This window comes from Triticum aestivum, chromosome 5B (assembly GCF_018294505.1).
Source record: "Triticum aestivum cultivar Chinese Spring chromosome 5B, IWGSC CS RefSeq v2.1, whole genome shotgun sequence".
NCBI lineage: Eukaryota > Viridiplantae > Streptophyta > Magnoliopsida > Poales > Poaceae > Triticum > Triticum aestivum.
The window spans coordinates 9,580,405-9,598,470 of record NC_057807.1 but is presented as its reverse complement, the minus strand read 5'-3'; the positions used below and the strand labels follow the sequence as shown (position 1 = coordinate 9,598,470).

At 46.6% G+C, this 18,066-nt stretch overlaps 1 protein-coding gene and 1 pseudogene across 1 annotated transcript; both read right to left on the bottom strand.

The window, feature by feature from the left end:
• Window positions 1–5,408: 5,408 nt before the first annotated feature.
• Window positions 5,409–8,902, bottom strand: LOC123115429 (uncharacterized; annotated as a pseudogene).
• Window positions 8,903–9,940: 1,038 nt separating this feature from the next.
• LOC123114539 (short-chain dehydrogenase ptmH-like) lies at window positions 9,941–10,820 on the bottom strand. The gene has a single exon (XM_044536055.1). The coding sequence runs from the start codon at window positions 10,818–10,820 to the stop codon at window positions 9,951–9,953; it is 870 nt and encodes a 289-aa protein (XP_044391990.1). The 3' UTR covers window positions 9,941–9,950.
• Between the last annotated feature and the right edge of the window lie 7,246 nt (window positions 10,821–18,066).

Sequence of the window (18,066 nt, the reverse complement as noted above, 5' to 3'; positions counted from 1 at the left end):
CAAGGGGTTCGGGGGAATGGGAAGCTGCTCCTCTGCGTGCAAGTGTTGGGAGGAGGACGAGGGAAAAGAGGCAGCGAGTAGGGAAGAGATCGAAAGGGAGATGGGATCGAGAAGATGGGGAAGATGGGATCGAGCGCGGGGGCTCTCCTGGCGGCGCGAGGGGAAAAACGAGAGGGAGAAGGGAGTCGGGCTAGGGTTTAGGTTAGGGAGTGGGCTGCGGGAGGCCTTGGGCCAAATGGGCCTAGCTGGACACAAGTGGCGGCTGGGCTTCTCTCTTCCTCCTCTCTCTTTTCATTAACAGGGAATTAGAAGAAAGGAAAGAAGACAAGAGAAGGTTGGAAGAAGAATTAGGGCATGTGGTTAATTTCTCCGGACTCACAAAAATGCGCCCGGTCAAAGAAAAGTAGGATTGGACATGATTGCAAGAATTAAATTCAAAGTCATTTGAATTTAATTGAAAAGGTTTGAACAAGGGATAGGAATTAGAAATGTCCAAAAATGTTGAGAATTTAGGTGGAGCTCCGGAAAATGACGAAAGGATATATGGCAAAGTTAGAGGCCAAGAATTGAAATAATAAAAGGCATTGGGATTTTTGCAAGTGTGTTATGGTGACTCCAAAGAATGGATTATTTTATAATAGCTCCACTAATATCGGGAGGATATATTATAAAGAGAAGTCATCCTTCCCTCGATTTAAATGGATCGAAGATCCATAAAATTTATTTAGTTGAGTAAGAAAAGAAAAGACATGATGGCATGATGGCATGATGCAATGCACATGATGCAATGATGAATGCAACACGCAAGAAAAAGACAACGCAACAACATCGAATAACTGCATGACACCTGGCACATCGGTCTCGGGGCGTTACAGAGCAAACAAGAAGCAGCTGTCAAAAAATGCGGGAAAACCATTCCCCAGCTGGGAGAACAGGCGGCGCAATCGATCCCCTCGCTTGTTGTGCCAACAACACGTGATAGTACGCACGCCCAATATTATTATGGGCAAACAGTTTACGTTCCTGAGGTGGGCAATGTGGTAATAACGGAGGAGCATATAATGCAGGCTGAAGTTCTCAAAATCACTGTTGGACAATTCCTCGAGATCGAGCCCATGCCTGTGCTTAGAGAGGATGAACTAAAACGGAAATATGTCCGGGGCCAACCTTTGGTCGAGCCAGACAAGGTCAAGAACCTCCCAACGAGAATGTATGAATTGCATCAATGGTACATAAACATTACCAAGATTTCCGATGGAGTGTCCCTCATGGTGAATGTCAAGGAGGAGCATTACTATCATGGGAAAGCTGTGTCCGTTGAGTATTCTGAACTGTTTCAGTTATACAATCAAGACACACTCGACAAATCTATCGTCAGTTGCTATTGTCTGTAAGTGATTTCTTTCTGTAATTTAAGTCTCAAGCTAGCTGTAGTGATCCTTTTGATCAATCATTACCTGTAATTATCCTCACTATATTATTTTCTGTGGTATCATATGCAGGATGAAGATGTATGAAATGAGAAAATGTGGACGCTTTGGCATTGGGTTCATTGACCCAAACACCGTTAATGAATACACATGGAAAATAGATCCACGTCATCAAAAGGCCGTAGAGGACAGCATGCTAGAGTTCTTGAAGCGCCTCAAATACAATGAAGATATACTACTTCCTTACAACTTCCAGTGAGTCACACTGTCTTGTACTACAAATTCTCTGTTTTTGCCTACTAGCTAGCTACATGTTTTTGCTTACATATGCCCGCTTAATTAAGACATGCAAACGTGTGTGCATGCAGATTTCACTGGGTCTTGTGTATCATTAAAGTTGACGCCGGAACAGTTGAAATACTGGACTCACTACTCAAAGAAAAAACTGACTATAACATCTTGTTTGGGATAGTCAATAGGTAATTTCAATCATTATTAACTATATATCTCGGCCTATTTAGTTCGTCATTTCATGATATGAACTATTTAATAACCCCTTTATTCATTTTCTTTGTCGGCGGGCAGGGCTTGGGCAAGGTTCATCAGCGTCACGGAAGGCGAATGGAAAGAAAAGCTTAAATGGGGAAGACCCAAGGTAAGTAATTAAGTAGTACTAGCTAGCTAGCTGCCATCTCTTTAATTATCATGCTTGATTAATTATTATCTGATCAAATTCCATTCTCGTAAAGGCCCTGAAGCAGGCGTAGGGGACTGATCTGTGTGCATTCTGCGTTTGCGAGAACATTCGCATGATGACGTCCGAAAGGAGCAGATCTCAAAGACAGGAATGGGTACGCTTGTCAAAACACTATTCACAATTTTTACACCATTATCGATATCTAGTCACACAACTAATACACATGCATATTGATCTCCTTCTTAACAGTTCAGAGAGGTGCGGGAGAAGCTCCTAGAAACGGAGCGCGTAGAAGCACTTCAAGAGGAAATAGCGGGATTTTTGCTCGACCAGGTCATAAATCCGAAGGGAGAATACTATTACCCGCTACCGCCCCCATGAAAACCACTTCCAATTGTCATCGTGCTCCGAAGGCACCAATATAAGCTAATGCCACTGGCTCCGAAGGCAACATGCATATGTAGGAGAAATTGTATATAGCTATACATGTGTGTATGTGTGAGTTAATTAATATGATGGTTTGTGAGACATTGATGATATATATATGCATGATTGGTTCTACTAGAAATTATATATATATATATATATATATATATATATATATATATATATATATATATATATATATATATATATATATATATATATATGCATAACGTGTACAATGTGTAGTATCGTAAAATACCAGCAAACGAAAAAGAATTAAAATGGAAACACAAAATTAAATGAAAAAGAAATCATAAAACTAAAAAAACCCCAAACCTTATAGTACCGGTTGGTCTTACCAACCGGTACTAAAGGGCTCCAGGCCCCCGGAGCTGGCTCGTGCCACGTGGTTGCCCTTTAGCACCGGTTCGTGCTGAACCGGTACTAAAAGGGGGCCTTTAGTGACCACAATTTAGTGTCGGTTATGTAACCGGCACTAAAGGGCCTTACGAACCGGTGCTATTGCCCTGTTCTGCACTAGTGGGGCCTAAACCGTGCTACTGCTAAAAGTTAGTTGTAGCGTCGTAGCAGTAGCGCTGGCACCCGCGCTACTGCTATGCCTTTATCCCGCGTTACTACTAGGGTTTTCTCTAGTAGTGAGGAAAAAATAGCTTTGTTGTTGGCATGTGAGGATATCATGCTAGATGCGGTCACCGGGTATGATCAAACCAGTTCAAAGTATTGAAAATGCATCAAAGGAATGGTTTCAATATCACTCAGGAATCGGTCCAGCCATACGCTGAAATCTTTCATAAACCAATAGTGTAGGATCCAAGAAAGTTGCAACCGTTACGATTTTTTTTTGGAGGAAGTGAGGCACATGGATCCGAGCGGTGCCACCATTAATTACTACATGAGCACTCTTGTATTTTTCAACGTCATATTTGCATATAACATTGACCATTAAATTATTACACATTTATATGTTGTAGGATTGGGTAGCCCAAGAAAGGGTACAAGAAAAAACCCAAAGGAGAAGGGATAAACATGTGTCCTCCTGAATTGTTGGAAATTCTTCAAGGGTAATGAGAAGTAGAAGGCGAGAAATGGGGAGGCTCCTCCAAAACACCTCTTCCTATTTTGAGTTTGATGACGGTGCCGGTGGTGGTGGTGGTGGTGGTGGTGGTGGTGGTGGTGGTGGTGGTGATGATGAGTGGGTGCCTAGAGTCCTAGACCGGGATCAAGCATGGGGTGCCGGACAAAGAGATCAAAGGAGATACTCAAGATATAAAGGGATGTGGGGGCTGATAAGTACAAGATTGATGAATTGAAAAGTCAAGGAAGGAATTGGCGGAGAAGAGGAAACAAGAGAAGCTGGAGTTGGGGAAGAGAAGGCTACAAGAGAAGATGGAACGATAGGAACAAATTAATGAAAGTAAAAGGCACAAGAAAGAGATGGATGCAACTTGAAGACAATCAATTGATGCAAGAGAAGATGCTGAGGATAACTGGCTCATGATGTTAGAAATGCCATGTATGAAACATCAAGATTTGGGGAGATGAGTCGAGCAGAGACCACGACTTCTAGGATGCCATGGAGTGGCCAATGCACCAGAGGAAGGGAAGATGCACACATGGGAGGATGCAGTGCTCTTGACGACATGTGATTTTTACATGTCAGCTGAATGTGTGCATTATGAATTTATGATTCATCTTTTGTTCATGCATTTGAAGCCTACGGGCATTGCTTTTGGCTGAAGTTTATATTATGGTTAAATTTGAATTTGAATCTTCAAACTGTCCTTTTTGTTTGAACTGTTGTTCAAGTGAGTGTGATGTTTAACAATGACAAGCTCGGGTTATATATGTGTCAAACTGAGGATTGATTAGAGTGCACAGATATAGGAAGAAATGGGAGAGAGAAATTTACGAAGGTTGCACGGTTGGCAACTTTGAGTTTACACACAGCCTCTATCGTTTGGCGAGTTTGAGTTTGTGCGCAACCTCTGCAACCTTCAATATTTTTTGGAGGGTCCACAAAACTGTTTTGGAGGCCGTGAATACGGCTGATCTTCTAGAGTTGTTCTATGACTTTCAACTTCACATATGAGAATTCTGATGTTGTGTACTTGCGTGTCTACTCTTACAGATGTGGGAACAAATAAACTGAACCTCCCCCCACCAAGAGAAAAACAAAGGTGATTTGTGCCCATGATTAAATACAAGATCGAATGCAGAAGTATTTACAAGCATAATAATATTAGGGTCGCGCTAACTGCCACACGTGTGGCAGGAATGGAGACGCACCACACGTCTCTAATGTAAACAGATTGCCACGTCATCGCATGCATGCATGTATGAATCTTTTTGGATCAGTTTTTAAAATGTTTTATCTCTTAAACGAAAAATCCGATTGAAAATCCGTTTTCACCATTAAATCCCTCGCGATGAGATCTTCGAAACTAGATCCCATGTTGATATGTTTTGATGAATTTTTTTTGGATTAAAAGTTGCCATGTCTATTGCATATGAATTACCATGATGTTTACACTGAAGTTGGCATGATATGTTTGAGCTATTTTCTTCTACATTTAAAAGTAAATTTTGACATTTATAAAACGGGGAATTAAGAAACTAGACTTGCCATGAACCATAAACTAAAATTGCCATGATACATGCACGTAAAATTGCCATGGTTCATACAAAAAATAATTTTCATGGTCAAAGTACTGGAGTTGCCATCATCAAAATAGTAAAATTGCCATGATCTACAAACTAAAATTGCCACATGGCAACTTTAATTTAAGCCCTATGGCAACTGCAGTGTAAACATCGTGGCAACTTCTGGCAAAAAAAATTCATCGAAACATATCAACATGGGGTCTAGTTTTGAAGATCTCGTCGAGAAGGATTTAATGGTAAAAACAGATTTTTAGTTCGCTTTTTTATTTAGGAGATACAACATTTTTAAGCCGAAAACCAAAAAAAATTCTGCTGATGTCATCTATTCATACGTGGCAAAATGAGTGGTGATGGAGGCGTGTGGATGATGTGCAAACGCCCACACGTGTGGGCGTTAACATTTCCGTAATATTATTTCTATGTCAGGCTTAATAAGGTTCAAGACCTAATACTAATTGCTCCTGATGTTGAAATTAATACTCATCACACTCCGGTAACTTCTGTTGTTCACTATATATTCTCAGATTATCTGCAAACTGCATGTCTCTCCTAAAATCGAAGATGAAATCTGTGTCTAGCATTCCGTCCGTGTTCATTGTTCCACCGTCAGTAATATCACCATCACACTCAAAATAGTCTGCTGAATCTGGATACACAAGCTTCCTCGCGGATCCCTTTCCATAGAAGCAACGGCCTGTCACCAAAACCAGAATTGATTATGTATCAGTCACAAGAAAGCAGCTCCGGCGGTGATTCTTCCATGTGAAATGTTTGACAAAGGGCAAACCATGTCTATTTTGCATTAGTTCCACTGACCACACCACAAAATAATGACAGTTTTTAAGCAACCATGGTTGACACAATAAAGGTTACTAGAGAAAGTGTATCCCCGAAACATCTTAAGATGCTGAAATTTTCTACATGCGATCAGCAGCAAAGCTGCAAAAACACACAAATGTTCTAATTTATATCGAAACTGCTACATATATTGAAGTAGTATTAATCGATAGCTTAGGCTATATTATGTATAGCAAGATTCAGAGGCGTACACAAGGCATATGTAACAGAAATTGGTAGGCCAGATAACATTATCTCAGCTGCGGCACAAGCCATTTTATTAACTCAAGGACAACAAGAGAGTTAACATGATCGCAGAAAGCATAAGGCCTTTCCTATGATTGGACGAAACAAGCAAGCATCGTTGGTTGCAGAAAAACAAGAATAAACATCGTAAGATCAAAAGACGAAAAGGTTGTAACAGAAATCATAAGGCTTTTCGACAAAGGGGGGGGGGGAGGGGGGGGGGAGATTCTCCTCCTTTTTTTAAAACTGGGGCAAAAAAATTACCTGATTGATAAATTAAGAATAAGAGAATTGTCCGGTTAATTTATGAAAAACCGGACGAAAACCAAAAACCTGCGTATATAGCTGCTCAAGTAACGGGGTCTTACTGGTGTGTGTGAAGAGTAGAGGGCAGCAGAAATTTGGTTCTGTCTTCTGATAAGGAAACGAACAATTGACTTGGGCGAAGAAAAACTGGTTATGGGCCCCTGATTCGGGAGCAGCCACAAAGTTAACGTGGTAGCAGTCCCTGCCCAAGGATTCCGAAGCGGACTCCACGCCACAGATAACACTCGGCACATACTTTGGTTCCTAAAACAAGCAGCAGCAAGGTAGGTCAAATGATGTAGAGATGCATGGAATATATATGCACATATGTACTGAATTAAATAAATGGAGATGAATTCAACCAAATGAAATCCGTGTTGAGATGTACCCGAGGATGCTCCAAGGCATATGTCTGCAGCGCTTCAGCAAGCCCAGAGCGAATGTATAACTGCATCTTTCTATACGATGATCTCTTTTCTAGAAGAATCTCCTTAGCCTCCTTGCAAAGTTTGGCCACCTCATTTCGAGGTTCCGGAGCCAAAGGTGGTGCCATGTCTCGGAGAATGTGCACTATTTGATCAAGAGATTCACGAGATATTACACCATCGGTACCAGTGGTAAGCAAGCGTCGTAGGTCAACCAACACTTCAGGTGTCAGGGATGCCAGGAATGATCCTAGCGCAGCAGGCTGTGGGTGTCAAGCTGCTGCAGCTGCAGCAACAAATTGTTGCAGTGTGTGCTTCTCCTTGGACAAGTCACATTGTTTGCAGCAGAGGTGCTCGATCACCCGCTGCATCGAGGATCCAGACTCAGGGTTTGCACAGACGATGGCGATGAGGCCTTCCAAGGACCAGACCTCCACGCGAAGCAAGGAGAGGGTGTCGAGGATGTCGTACACCTGGATCTCAGTGTCCGCGGGCGGGAGCGGGCACACTATGTTGTGCCAAATGGAGTTGAGGATGATGTTGGAGATGGGGTCCATGGGGCCATAGCAGTGGCCGGCGAACAGGATGTCACGGATAAGCCTGAGCCCTGCGGAGGGTAGCATGGTGAAGTCTTTGAGATAGAAGGTGTGGATCATCGCGTGGAGCCTCATCTTGAGAGACTGGGTGTACTCGCAGACATCGCCGCCACAGTTGTCCAATAACCCACGCCTCTGAGAGGTTTTCACGACCTTTGTTAGACATGCTGATATCATGGATCTCTTGTTTTCAGGAGACCGCAAGGACGCGAAGTGGTTGCCATGCCGCTCGACGTTGATGGTGACCATGTCGAAGCCATCCATGGAGCTCGTGCTTTTGGAAACCTCAAATGTTCCTTCACCAGGCTTGAGGCTCCGGTAGTAGACGACTACCCCCCTCCCGCCTGGCAGCAAGTTCACCTGGAGGTCGAGAGGACCGCCATCCTGGTACCGCAGCAGATCCATGATCGTATTGACATCGTCAACGGTGAGCTTCGGCCCTCCCGACTTTAGGAAAGGGGCGGCGGCGAGAAGCCGTTGACCTGGCAAGGGCGACGCTTGGAGCCGCACGAGGACGTCAGGCGCGGAATGGCACACGTGGATCGCGGCACACCTGAGCGCGGCCTGAGTCCTCTCGGAGGCCGAGTCGGGGAGCACGAGCTCCGTAGTGTACAGATCGTGCTCGACGAGCAGGACGGCGCGGGCAAGGTCGGCGCCCGCCCAGTGAAGGTAGCGGGTGGCCTGTTCTTCGGTGATGCATCCGAAGTAGCTCGTCATGAACCTGACGAGAGCCTGACAGGATGCCTGAGCAACTCTGCGCCAGGTAACCCTGCGGCAGGACGGTCCAATGGTACTACCGGACGACCAGCTATCCCTGGGCTGCGGCTGTGCCGTGCCGGCCAGCCTCTTGGACCTCCTGATCCTCTTGGCGGGCGGTTCTTCCTTTGGCTGGAAGTGGTCGCGCGGGAAGAGGGCGAGGGTGTTGAGGATGATGTTGGAGACGGGGTCCAGGAAGCCGAGGGACAGGCCGCCGTCGCGCATGGTTTCATATAGTTGATCCGCGACGGCGTCCGACATGTCTTGGACAGGCAGCCGGTCGAACGCCTCCTCGTCGAAGTCGGGGATGAGGTCGAGGAGGTCGGCCTTGAAGCTGAAGTTAGGGGGGCCGTCGCAAAACTCGCCGCCCTTGAAGTTGAAGTCTGAGGGGCCGTCACGGTCGCCGCTGTAGAGGCAGGAGAAGAGCCCCCTGCGGTCGGGAGCCGGCGGCTGGACCTTGTTGGGCGGCATCAGCTGCGGTCGGTTGATGTTCAGCCAACACTGCTAGCTGCGGCCGATCGATCGAGCGGAGACACGAGATCACAAGAGATCTTATAGCTTCCTACCAGTAATACAATTCCAAATCTGTGATGTATTCTAATCCGAGCCGGACGTACACAACGTGGTTGATTCCTTCCAACAAACACACAACGGGAGTTTCAAAACACGCGCGCGCGCGACACACAGTGGACCCGCCCAATGAAGCTTCCGTGTTGGGTTTCATTTTTTTTTTAAACACGGTACAGACATCATACATACGCATACCCTACCTCATACATATCCATCATTGATCTGCGGTGAGCAAAGCTCGTTGATCCACGGCCATCTTAGCCCGGCGGCTTCGGTCGGTTGATCTACCTTGCCTCTGTCAACCGATGTTGGACGGCTGACCGGCTAGAGCGGCGTGGCCTTCCGCACGAGCCTGTTTGTGTGCTATGTTCTCAGCATGCGGAGACCCTTCAGCATCTTCTGGTGGAGTGTGTTTTCTCTCGCATGATCTGGCACGGCGTTCTCTCCTGGTGTTGCCCCGAGCTCACCGTACCAGATGACTCCCTTTGCTTCCTAGACTGGCTGAGCTCAGCCCTTACCATGGTGACTCAAGATAAAAGACGATGACTCTCCACCATTGCCTCCTTGACGGTCTGGTCCATTTGGCGCTACCGTAATGCGATCATCTTCGACAAGATCACTCCCTCCTCCGCCTCACTCCTGGCTGCGCTCCAAGACGACACCCGTTTCTGGGTTTGTGCAGGAGCCAAAGGTTTAAGTAGTATTATCCCTGTAACATAGACCGATATCTGGGCTGAGCAACCCTTTCTATGCTCACTATGCATCTCGGACACGCCTTGTTGTGTACGTGCCCCTGATGCTTAACCTGTATGTTTTCCCCTCTCTATCAATGCAATGATACGCTGACCGTAGCGTATCCGAGAAAAAAAAAAGCTCGTTGCTGCCTTTGGGCCTCCGTCTCGGCAAAGCAAACTTGTTTAAATCCAAGAGCTTGTAGAAGTAGCGTATGGAAAGTCGCTAAAGGTACAACTAAAGTTTGTTAGAGCTTATTGAGCCCGAACCGCCTGGCGAAGAAGGCGTCACGCGCCCAGGCCGGCGACATGGCAAGCACGGCGAACAGCCCCGTCATGCTCCCGTACACGATCTCCCGCGGCGGCCTCGGCCGCATGACCCGCGCCGCCACGTGCCTCGCGAACACCGACGCTTCCGTCGCACCCGCCCCCTGCGACGCCCGCGCCCTCTCCTCGATCGCCGCCGTGAACTGACGGTACATCCCCCACTGCTGCTTCGCTCCGGCGAGCTGCGCCGTGTTGGCGTGGCCCAGGCCGGACCGCACCGCCCCGGGCACCACCTTCACGACGTGCACCCCGAACGGCGCCAGCTCCAGCCGCAACGCGTCGGTCGCTGCGTGCACCGCCGCCTTGGACGCGCAGTAGACCCCCGCCCATGGCGTGGCGGCGGTGCCGACGACGCTGCCCACGTTCACCACGCGCCCGGACCGCCGCGACGCCATGTGGGGCGCGACCGCGTGCACCAGCCGCAGCTGGCCGAGGAAGTTCACGTCCATGGTGCGCCGCACGGCCTCGCCGCTCAGCTCCGCCAGCGGGCCGGTGCAGCCGATCCCGGCGTTGTTGACGAGCACGTCGATGCGGCCGTGGTCGCGCAGCACGCGTGCCACGGCGTCGGTCACGCTTTCGTTGGAGGTGACGTCGAGCGGGAGGCGATCGACGACTACGGTGTTGTCGAGGCCGGCGAGGTCCGGGACGCGGTCAGGGATGTCGGTGGCGACGACGCGGCAGCCGAGGGCGGCGAAGGCACGACAGTACTCGTAGCCGATGCCGCCCTCGGCGCACCCCGTGATCAACACCACCGGCGCCGCCCTGCCCTCGCCCTCGTTGACGTTAGCCATGTACGATCTGATATCGATACTACGTGTGCATGTATATATAGCATACTATACTGTCTCGTACAAGATGAAGCAAACACCAATGCTATTGGCGCATGTTTGGTATGTCCGTCGAGGACGGAATATGCAGTATGGATATGCGACTGCTGTTGGCGCCTTCCACTTTCATTGATAACTCCGGCCGGCATTTGTCTGAACTCTTTTTTTTTTCAAAATACTTCCAATTTATTCATATTTAATCATTGTAGCACAACGAATACTAGAAATTATAATATATTATTACATCCAGATTCATGGACCACCTAGCGACGACTACAAGCACTGAAGCGAGCCGAAGGCGCGCCGCCATCATCGCCCCTCCCTCGCCGGAGCCAGACACAAGTTGTTGTAGTAAACTGTCGGGAAGTCGTCGTGATAGGGCCCTATAAGACGAACACACCAGAACAGCAACCACCGCCATTGAAAAGAAGTTTAGATCAGAAGGATTCAATCTGAAGACACACAAACAAAGACGAAGAAAGACCGGATCCGAGTAGATCCACCAAAGACAACTACCGACCGAATCTCGCAAGATCCACCGGAGACACATCTCCACACACCCTCCAACGATGCTAGACGCACCACCGGAACGGGGCCTAGGCGGGGAGAACCTTATTCCATCTCCAAGAAGCCAATGTCGTCTCGTCTTCCTAAGCAGGACACAAACCCTAAATTTTTTTAAGAAACACCTAAAAACGGAGCCCTCCCGTCGGCAAGGTCCGGGATTCAACGCGCATCCATGGCCCTACGACCATAGAAGAGTGGCAGATCAGCGACGCCGTAGACGGGAGACAGAAACCCTAGATGTCCTTGGAGGAGAGAGAAGCAGGGACGAGGGAAACTGTCTGAACTCAAATTCTGTAGCTGGCATACTCGACACTTCGCCAGGGAGATGCTTCTGAATTGTTCAGATTAAGACAACTTAATTTCATCACGAGACACTTGCATGCTTCTGGTTAAATAAACCTACATTGCCAGCCTACGTGTATGCAAAAGGGTGTGGCTAGATCTAGCAGTCTGAGACTTAACCAAGTTTCAGTCACGTGAGAGAGCATACGAAAAAGAAGAACGAACAAATTTAGAGAAAATTTTGCATGAATCTTCACGTAAGGTCTTACGATTGTAGCATCAACTGAGACTTGGTTAAGTCTCAACCGTCTGATATTTAGCAACCCCATATGCCAAAAATGGTACACATCGGAAATGTAGAACATGCAAATTTCTTCGTCATGCTGAACACTTCTCTTGTCTATAAACCCTAGAGAAGCAATTTTGTAGGCGCTGTCTCCGTCGGGTGTGGGAGTGAAGTCAGGCCACGATATACCGGATGAGGTTGTAGCGTTTTCCACTTTGAGCCTTTTAGTAGGGTTTCCAAGAGCTTTCTCATCTTGACGTAGTCGGCCGCGAAGGCGTCAATGGCTCATTGGCGTAGTCACCTGTCAATCTTTCTTTTTGGTCATGTTAGGGTTTGCAGAATTTGTTGGCGTGGCTGTGGCAGTGGCTGTCCATATTGAGTTTGGTTCTTCTGCCTTCTCTCCACCATATCAGTGTGGACTCTAACGTCGACGTGAGGCATGTTAGTTTTTTTAAGGTTGGGTCCAAGCTGATTAATGGATCTTCTGACAGCGACGTCTAGATAAGCAAAGTTATAAAATCGTTGTGGTTGTACATTTCACATTAGCCATAAAAAGCTTCTCGGCCATTTGAGAAATAACAAAAGCATTCAAAATATTAGGCAGTCATAGAAGGAAAAACCTAATAGACGCCCATTGTGTGAATGTTATATCTTGCTTATAGCGAGTATAGCATTTGTCTCGCCACAGCGCGCGCGTATGGGCTGGCCCATTTGCGTAGGTTGCTCGCTTGTTGCCTCTCTGTTGACGTACTGGTTTGGTCTGTTCTTTTTTTGTTTCGGTTTCCTCTGGTTTTACCGGTTTCCTTCAGTTTTCTGTTTTTCTTTGTTTTCTCACCGGTTTTCTTCTTTTCTTTCACGCTTTGTAATGGTTTTTTATTTTATTTTCCTTTTTTCTTTGTTTCTTTCTTGGTTTTCACTGATTCTTTTGCTTCTCTTTCTTTCATTATTCGTTTTTCTTCTCAGTTCTCTTCTTTTTCAGAATTTTTTTCAAAACTATGTTATTTTTTGTAGCAATTTCGGAAACTATAGCGTAGAATGAAGAAAACGCAAAACTAGTAGCCCGTCGGCCAGGAGTGGGCCGAAAAGGCAGTTTTCGGCCAGGGTGTGGCCGAAGTAGGCTTTTCGGCCGCGGTTGGGCCGAAAACACGTTGTTGGCGGGGGCGCGGCCGAAAATAGTAGCTTCGGGTGCCAGGAGGCCGAACTGGGCCGTTTTCGGCCCACCGGTGACCGAAGCTGGCCTTTTCGGCCAGGCTTCGACCGAAGAGCTTTTCGGCCAGGCGTAGGCCGAAAAGGTGCGGATAAGCATCGTTCGCCCCTGCGCTGCTGTTCTTCGTTGGATCCTTCTTCGTTTCCCTTTCTCTCTCTCTCAGTTCTTCTCTGTAGAACTCCCCCCGCGCCGATCTCCTCCATTTGCCACTCATTTGCAAATCCAACCCACAGAATCGGTAGATCATAGCAATCTCCACCGGCCTACGGTGTTATTTTTTGCTATGGGATAGTTTTTGATGTGTAGAGGAGCAGCCATGGTGGGGAGGAGGAGCCATGGTGGAGAGGAGGACGGGTAGTAGGTGGTGGTGACTAGTAGCAGCAGCTGCAGAGGAGGAGGTGGTGAGGAGGAGGAGGTGAGTAGTAGCAGCAGCTGCAGAGGAGAAGCGGACACACACTTCGAAGGTATAATCACGTCGTCACAAATATTATGTAAATATTAGCGCATAGTTCGTGTAGCGGATAATATTAGTGTTCGTTGTGAATTTCAGTGTTAATTTAATTTAGGAGGCATTTTAGCGCATAGTTCGTGTAGCGGATAATATTAGTGTATATCATGAATTTTAGTGTTATTATATTTTTGGAGGCATTTTAGCGCATAGTTCGTGTAGCGGATAATATTAGTGTATATTGTGAATTTTAGTGTTAATATATTTCTGGAGGCATTTTAACGCATAGTTCGTGTAGCGGATAAAATTAGTGTATATTGTGATTAATATAGTTTAGTTAGTGTATATAAGTCATATTATGAATTTTAGTGTTAATATATTTTTGGAGGCATTTTAGCGCATAGTTCGTTGTGATTAATGAGAAGATGGCAATGTCTAACAGGTGAAAATGTCTGAATCAGTAAATCTGAATGTTTACTACGGCGCTGGTAATGTTCGATATAATGAGTTGGGGGTTGATCTTAGCGAGTTTAAAAATGGCGTTATGACACTAGCTGACCCGGACAGACTGGACATTAGACAGTTGAAGTACTAGTTGACAACTAGTTTCGGTCTGGATCCTGAAGTATGTTCCGTCAGTATTCATGCATTGTGGACCAAATCTTGTAAAAATGTCAAGTGGGAGTTGATGTCGGTAGATAGGAGCCAGCATTGGTTGTCCCTGTTAAGACGCTGCCGAGACCGAAGAATCCACCCATATGCACTTGTGCAACCTGTGCCGAAGGAGGAGAATACCGTACAACTCCACAGGGGGTATGAACCCGGCCAAGGCAGTGAAGTGGCTAACGAGATTGTTTTATCCGGGTCACAGCCACAAGATGTGGATGCTAGCCAACCGGAGAAAGAGTCAGACTACGTGCCACACAATGTTTGTGGTCCTGATACTGGGCAGAGTAGCCAGTCGATAATATTAGCTGTTTCTGGTTTTGCTGATGGGGATGAGGAAGGGGATGAAATGCAGAGGATGATGGAGGAAGAGGACGAGGATGGATTGGTGGAGGAACTGGATTCTGAAAATTCTGAGGATGAAGTTGAGGTACCGATTCCTTCTGCATGGGAGCAAGACATATCCACCGGCCTTACGGTGAACGATGGCCATGAGACTCCATGGCAGTATAATCTGAACCAAGTACAAATAGGGGCTATGTTTGATACAAAGAAAAAATTGAAGTATGCGGTGATAAAGTGGGCTATGTCTACGCAGAGGGTTTTCAAGACACACATATCAAGTCCAACAAACTATACCGTGAAATATGTTGTAACAGGTTGTCCTGGGAAGGTGCACGGTCACGTGCCGAAGTATGACATCCACTGGGTTGTCACCATTGTCGTCCCACATAATTGTGTGAGGACGAACCTGCTGGTGAAGCATCCGAACCTGACTTCAAGTCTCATTGCGCAACTCATGTATACTGAGATAGTAGAGAAGAAAGATATGGAAGCAAAACACATCCAGACAGCAGTGAAGGTCAGATGGAATTATGTCATTGCTTATGGGAAGGCTTGGAGGGCTAAGCAGAAGGCTATGGAGGAAAGGTTTGGGACGTTCTTCGACTCATATGATAATGTTGTCCGTCTCCTGGGCATACTGAAGGAAAGGAATCCGGGCACTTATGTGAACGTACAACACATGAGGTTGCTGAGTATACCAGATTTCAAGGTGTTGAAACGAGTGTTCTTCTCATTTGCTATGTGCATCGAAGCTTTCCGGCATTGTCCTCCTGTTATGTTTGTGGATGGTACATTCCTGACCGGTCAGTATAGAGGGCAAATCCTTACTGCTATTGGTGTGGACGGGAACAATCAAATCATCCCACTTGCCATGGCATTTGTGGAGGGTGAGAACTTTCTCAGCTGGGTTTGGTTCTTCCGCCAAGTGAAAATTGCCATCGTGAAGGACCGACCAGACGTGTGTGTCATTCATGACAGACATGCTGGTATATTGAAGGCCGTGAAGACACTTCGGAATCCAGCAGATGACGAACCAACACCTTGGAGGGACTTGCAGAGCCGGTGGTGCATGCGCCATCTTGGGGCTAATTTTTTCTCACAGTTCAAGAACAAGCAGTTGATGAACTTGTTCAAAAAATTATGCAAGAAGAGCCAGCAGCGGAAATACGAATTTATTTGGTCAAAACTAGATGAGTTTACTAAGAAGCAGGTCCGTGCAAGGAAGAAAATGGAAGAAGATCAGGTTAAATTAGCAGCACTCATCGCGGAGCTAGAGGAGCCAGTTGGTCTTTGCGACTTGCCAGCAATTGACCCTCCTAATACTAAGAGAAAGAAGGGAAGGGCAATAAAGAATTTTTCTGAGTGGATAGAGAAAGAGCCTCCAATGAATTGGTCTTTGCTGCATGACACACATGGAGCTAGGTATGGCCACATGACAACCAATCTTGCAGAGGTGTATAACTTTGTGCTGAGAGGGAATAGAGCATTGCCACTCACAGCTATTGTGGAGGCTGTATTCCATGGCACTTTGAGATATTTCAGAGAAAGGCACGAGTTAGCAAAGAAGCATATTGAAGCTAATCAGAACACACCTTATTGTAGCCGTGTCCTGGAATACATGGAAAAGAAGATAGAGAAAGCAAAGAAGCACAGTGTCAGACTCATAGGGAATCAAGAAACGAGGTATGAGGTTCAGCTTCCTACTGATGGTTTTGGTTCTGGAAATGAGGTGAAGACACACGAGGTTAAAATTGGAACGGAATTTTATCCAACGTGTGAGTGTACATGCAACAAACCTAAGTTGCTGCACCTACCTTGCTCTCATGTGTTGGCTGCCTGTGGCCAGATTCAGTTGGATGCTATATCCTTCGTGTCCCCATACTATTTAAAAGAGGCAGTGCTCAACACCTGGACAGGCGAGATGACAGGGTTTAGAGTCGTCGGCAATTTCAACAAGGTAAACGACGGTGAGAGAGTATACATCCCGCATCCAGACCTTCGGCGAACAAGTAGGGGCAGACGAAAGGCCCGTCGCATCCGGAACGATATGGACCAGTCTGAAGCTGGTGGAGCAACCAGACAATGTTTGTTATGCGCGGCTTATGGGCATAGGATGAAATATTGTCCCGACCTGAACAAAGATGGTGCTTCCGCATCGACGAGTGCTTCCACATCGACGGCTGCGACAACAGGAGCAAGAGGCGGACGTGGTCGTGGCAGTCGAGGCCGAAGGGGCGGACGAGGAAGAAATAACTCACAAGCTATATAATGTGCCGTAGTGGGTTTTAATACGTAATATGTCAGGACTATGTTTTAATTTGTAATATGTGAGGACTATGTTTTAATTTGTAATATGTGAGGACTATGTTTTAATATGTAATATGTCAGGACTATGTTTTAATTTGTAATATGTCAGGACTATGTTTTAATTTGTGCGGATAATTTGAATTGCAGATATGTCTTCGTATCCGTTGCTTAATGGTAACATCGATAGAAAGCACCGGGGCGCTCTTACGGAAGCGGGCAACAACTTAGACGTGTTGGTCACTCGTACCCCAAAGACTAACTGGCTGATACACGATTCATGGGTTGATAGGTATGTGTGCATATAATGGAGACCATATAATGACTTACTATGTTTGACATACTTTTCATAACCGCTAACAATCTCTTTATTTTGTAGGTTAGGTTGGGCTGGACTTCTACCCTTGGCACGGCTGGTTGAGGGTACATTGGATGAGTGGATTGATGGTCCGGACTTAGATGAGGCAGGTGAACCATTGCAGTTACACAAGAGGCAAGTGAGACGTTTCTCTTACGACAAGTCACTCCTTACCTGCTTAGTAGATAGATGGAGACCAGAAACACATACGTTTCACTTTCCTTGGGGAGAGATGACGCCTACTTTACAGGATGTGTCTTACTTGTTGGGATTACCTCTGGCCGGTGCTGCCATAGGTCCCTTAGAGGCAGAATCTGGGTGGCAAGCAGCGATGCAGACCCGTTTTTTGGCTGCAGTCCCGACTGCTAGGGCTATAGACAACGATCCTCATGGACCTCTTTTTAGATGGTTGAGCCAGTTTCAGGTAACCATCACGGCCACTTAAACAAATGTTGTTTTTTAGTTGTCTGATGTTCATACAATTATTACGTTTCTATGTAGATTGTCTCGTTAGGACATCCCGACGTTCAGTTGTCGGAGGCTCAGATTGACCGGTCCCTAGAGGCATATATTCTTTGGCTATTCGGCAAGACAATGTTTACGGAGAACCACGTGACCACTGTCGATGCACGACTCATCGGTATTGCACGAGAGATAGCTGACGCACGTTTCCCTACGGATATTCTACAGAGGAGTTTTGGTTCTGCTGTGTTGGCGGCTACGTACAGAGGCCTGTGCAAAGCTTGC

Coding starts and splice junctions, on each gene's coding strand:
- LOC123114539 (XM_044536055.1), bottom strand. CDS start 10,820: ATGGCTAACGTCAACGAGGGCGAGGGCAGGGCGGCGCCGGTGGTGTTG.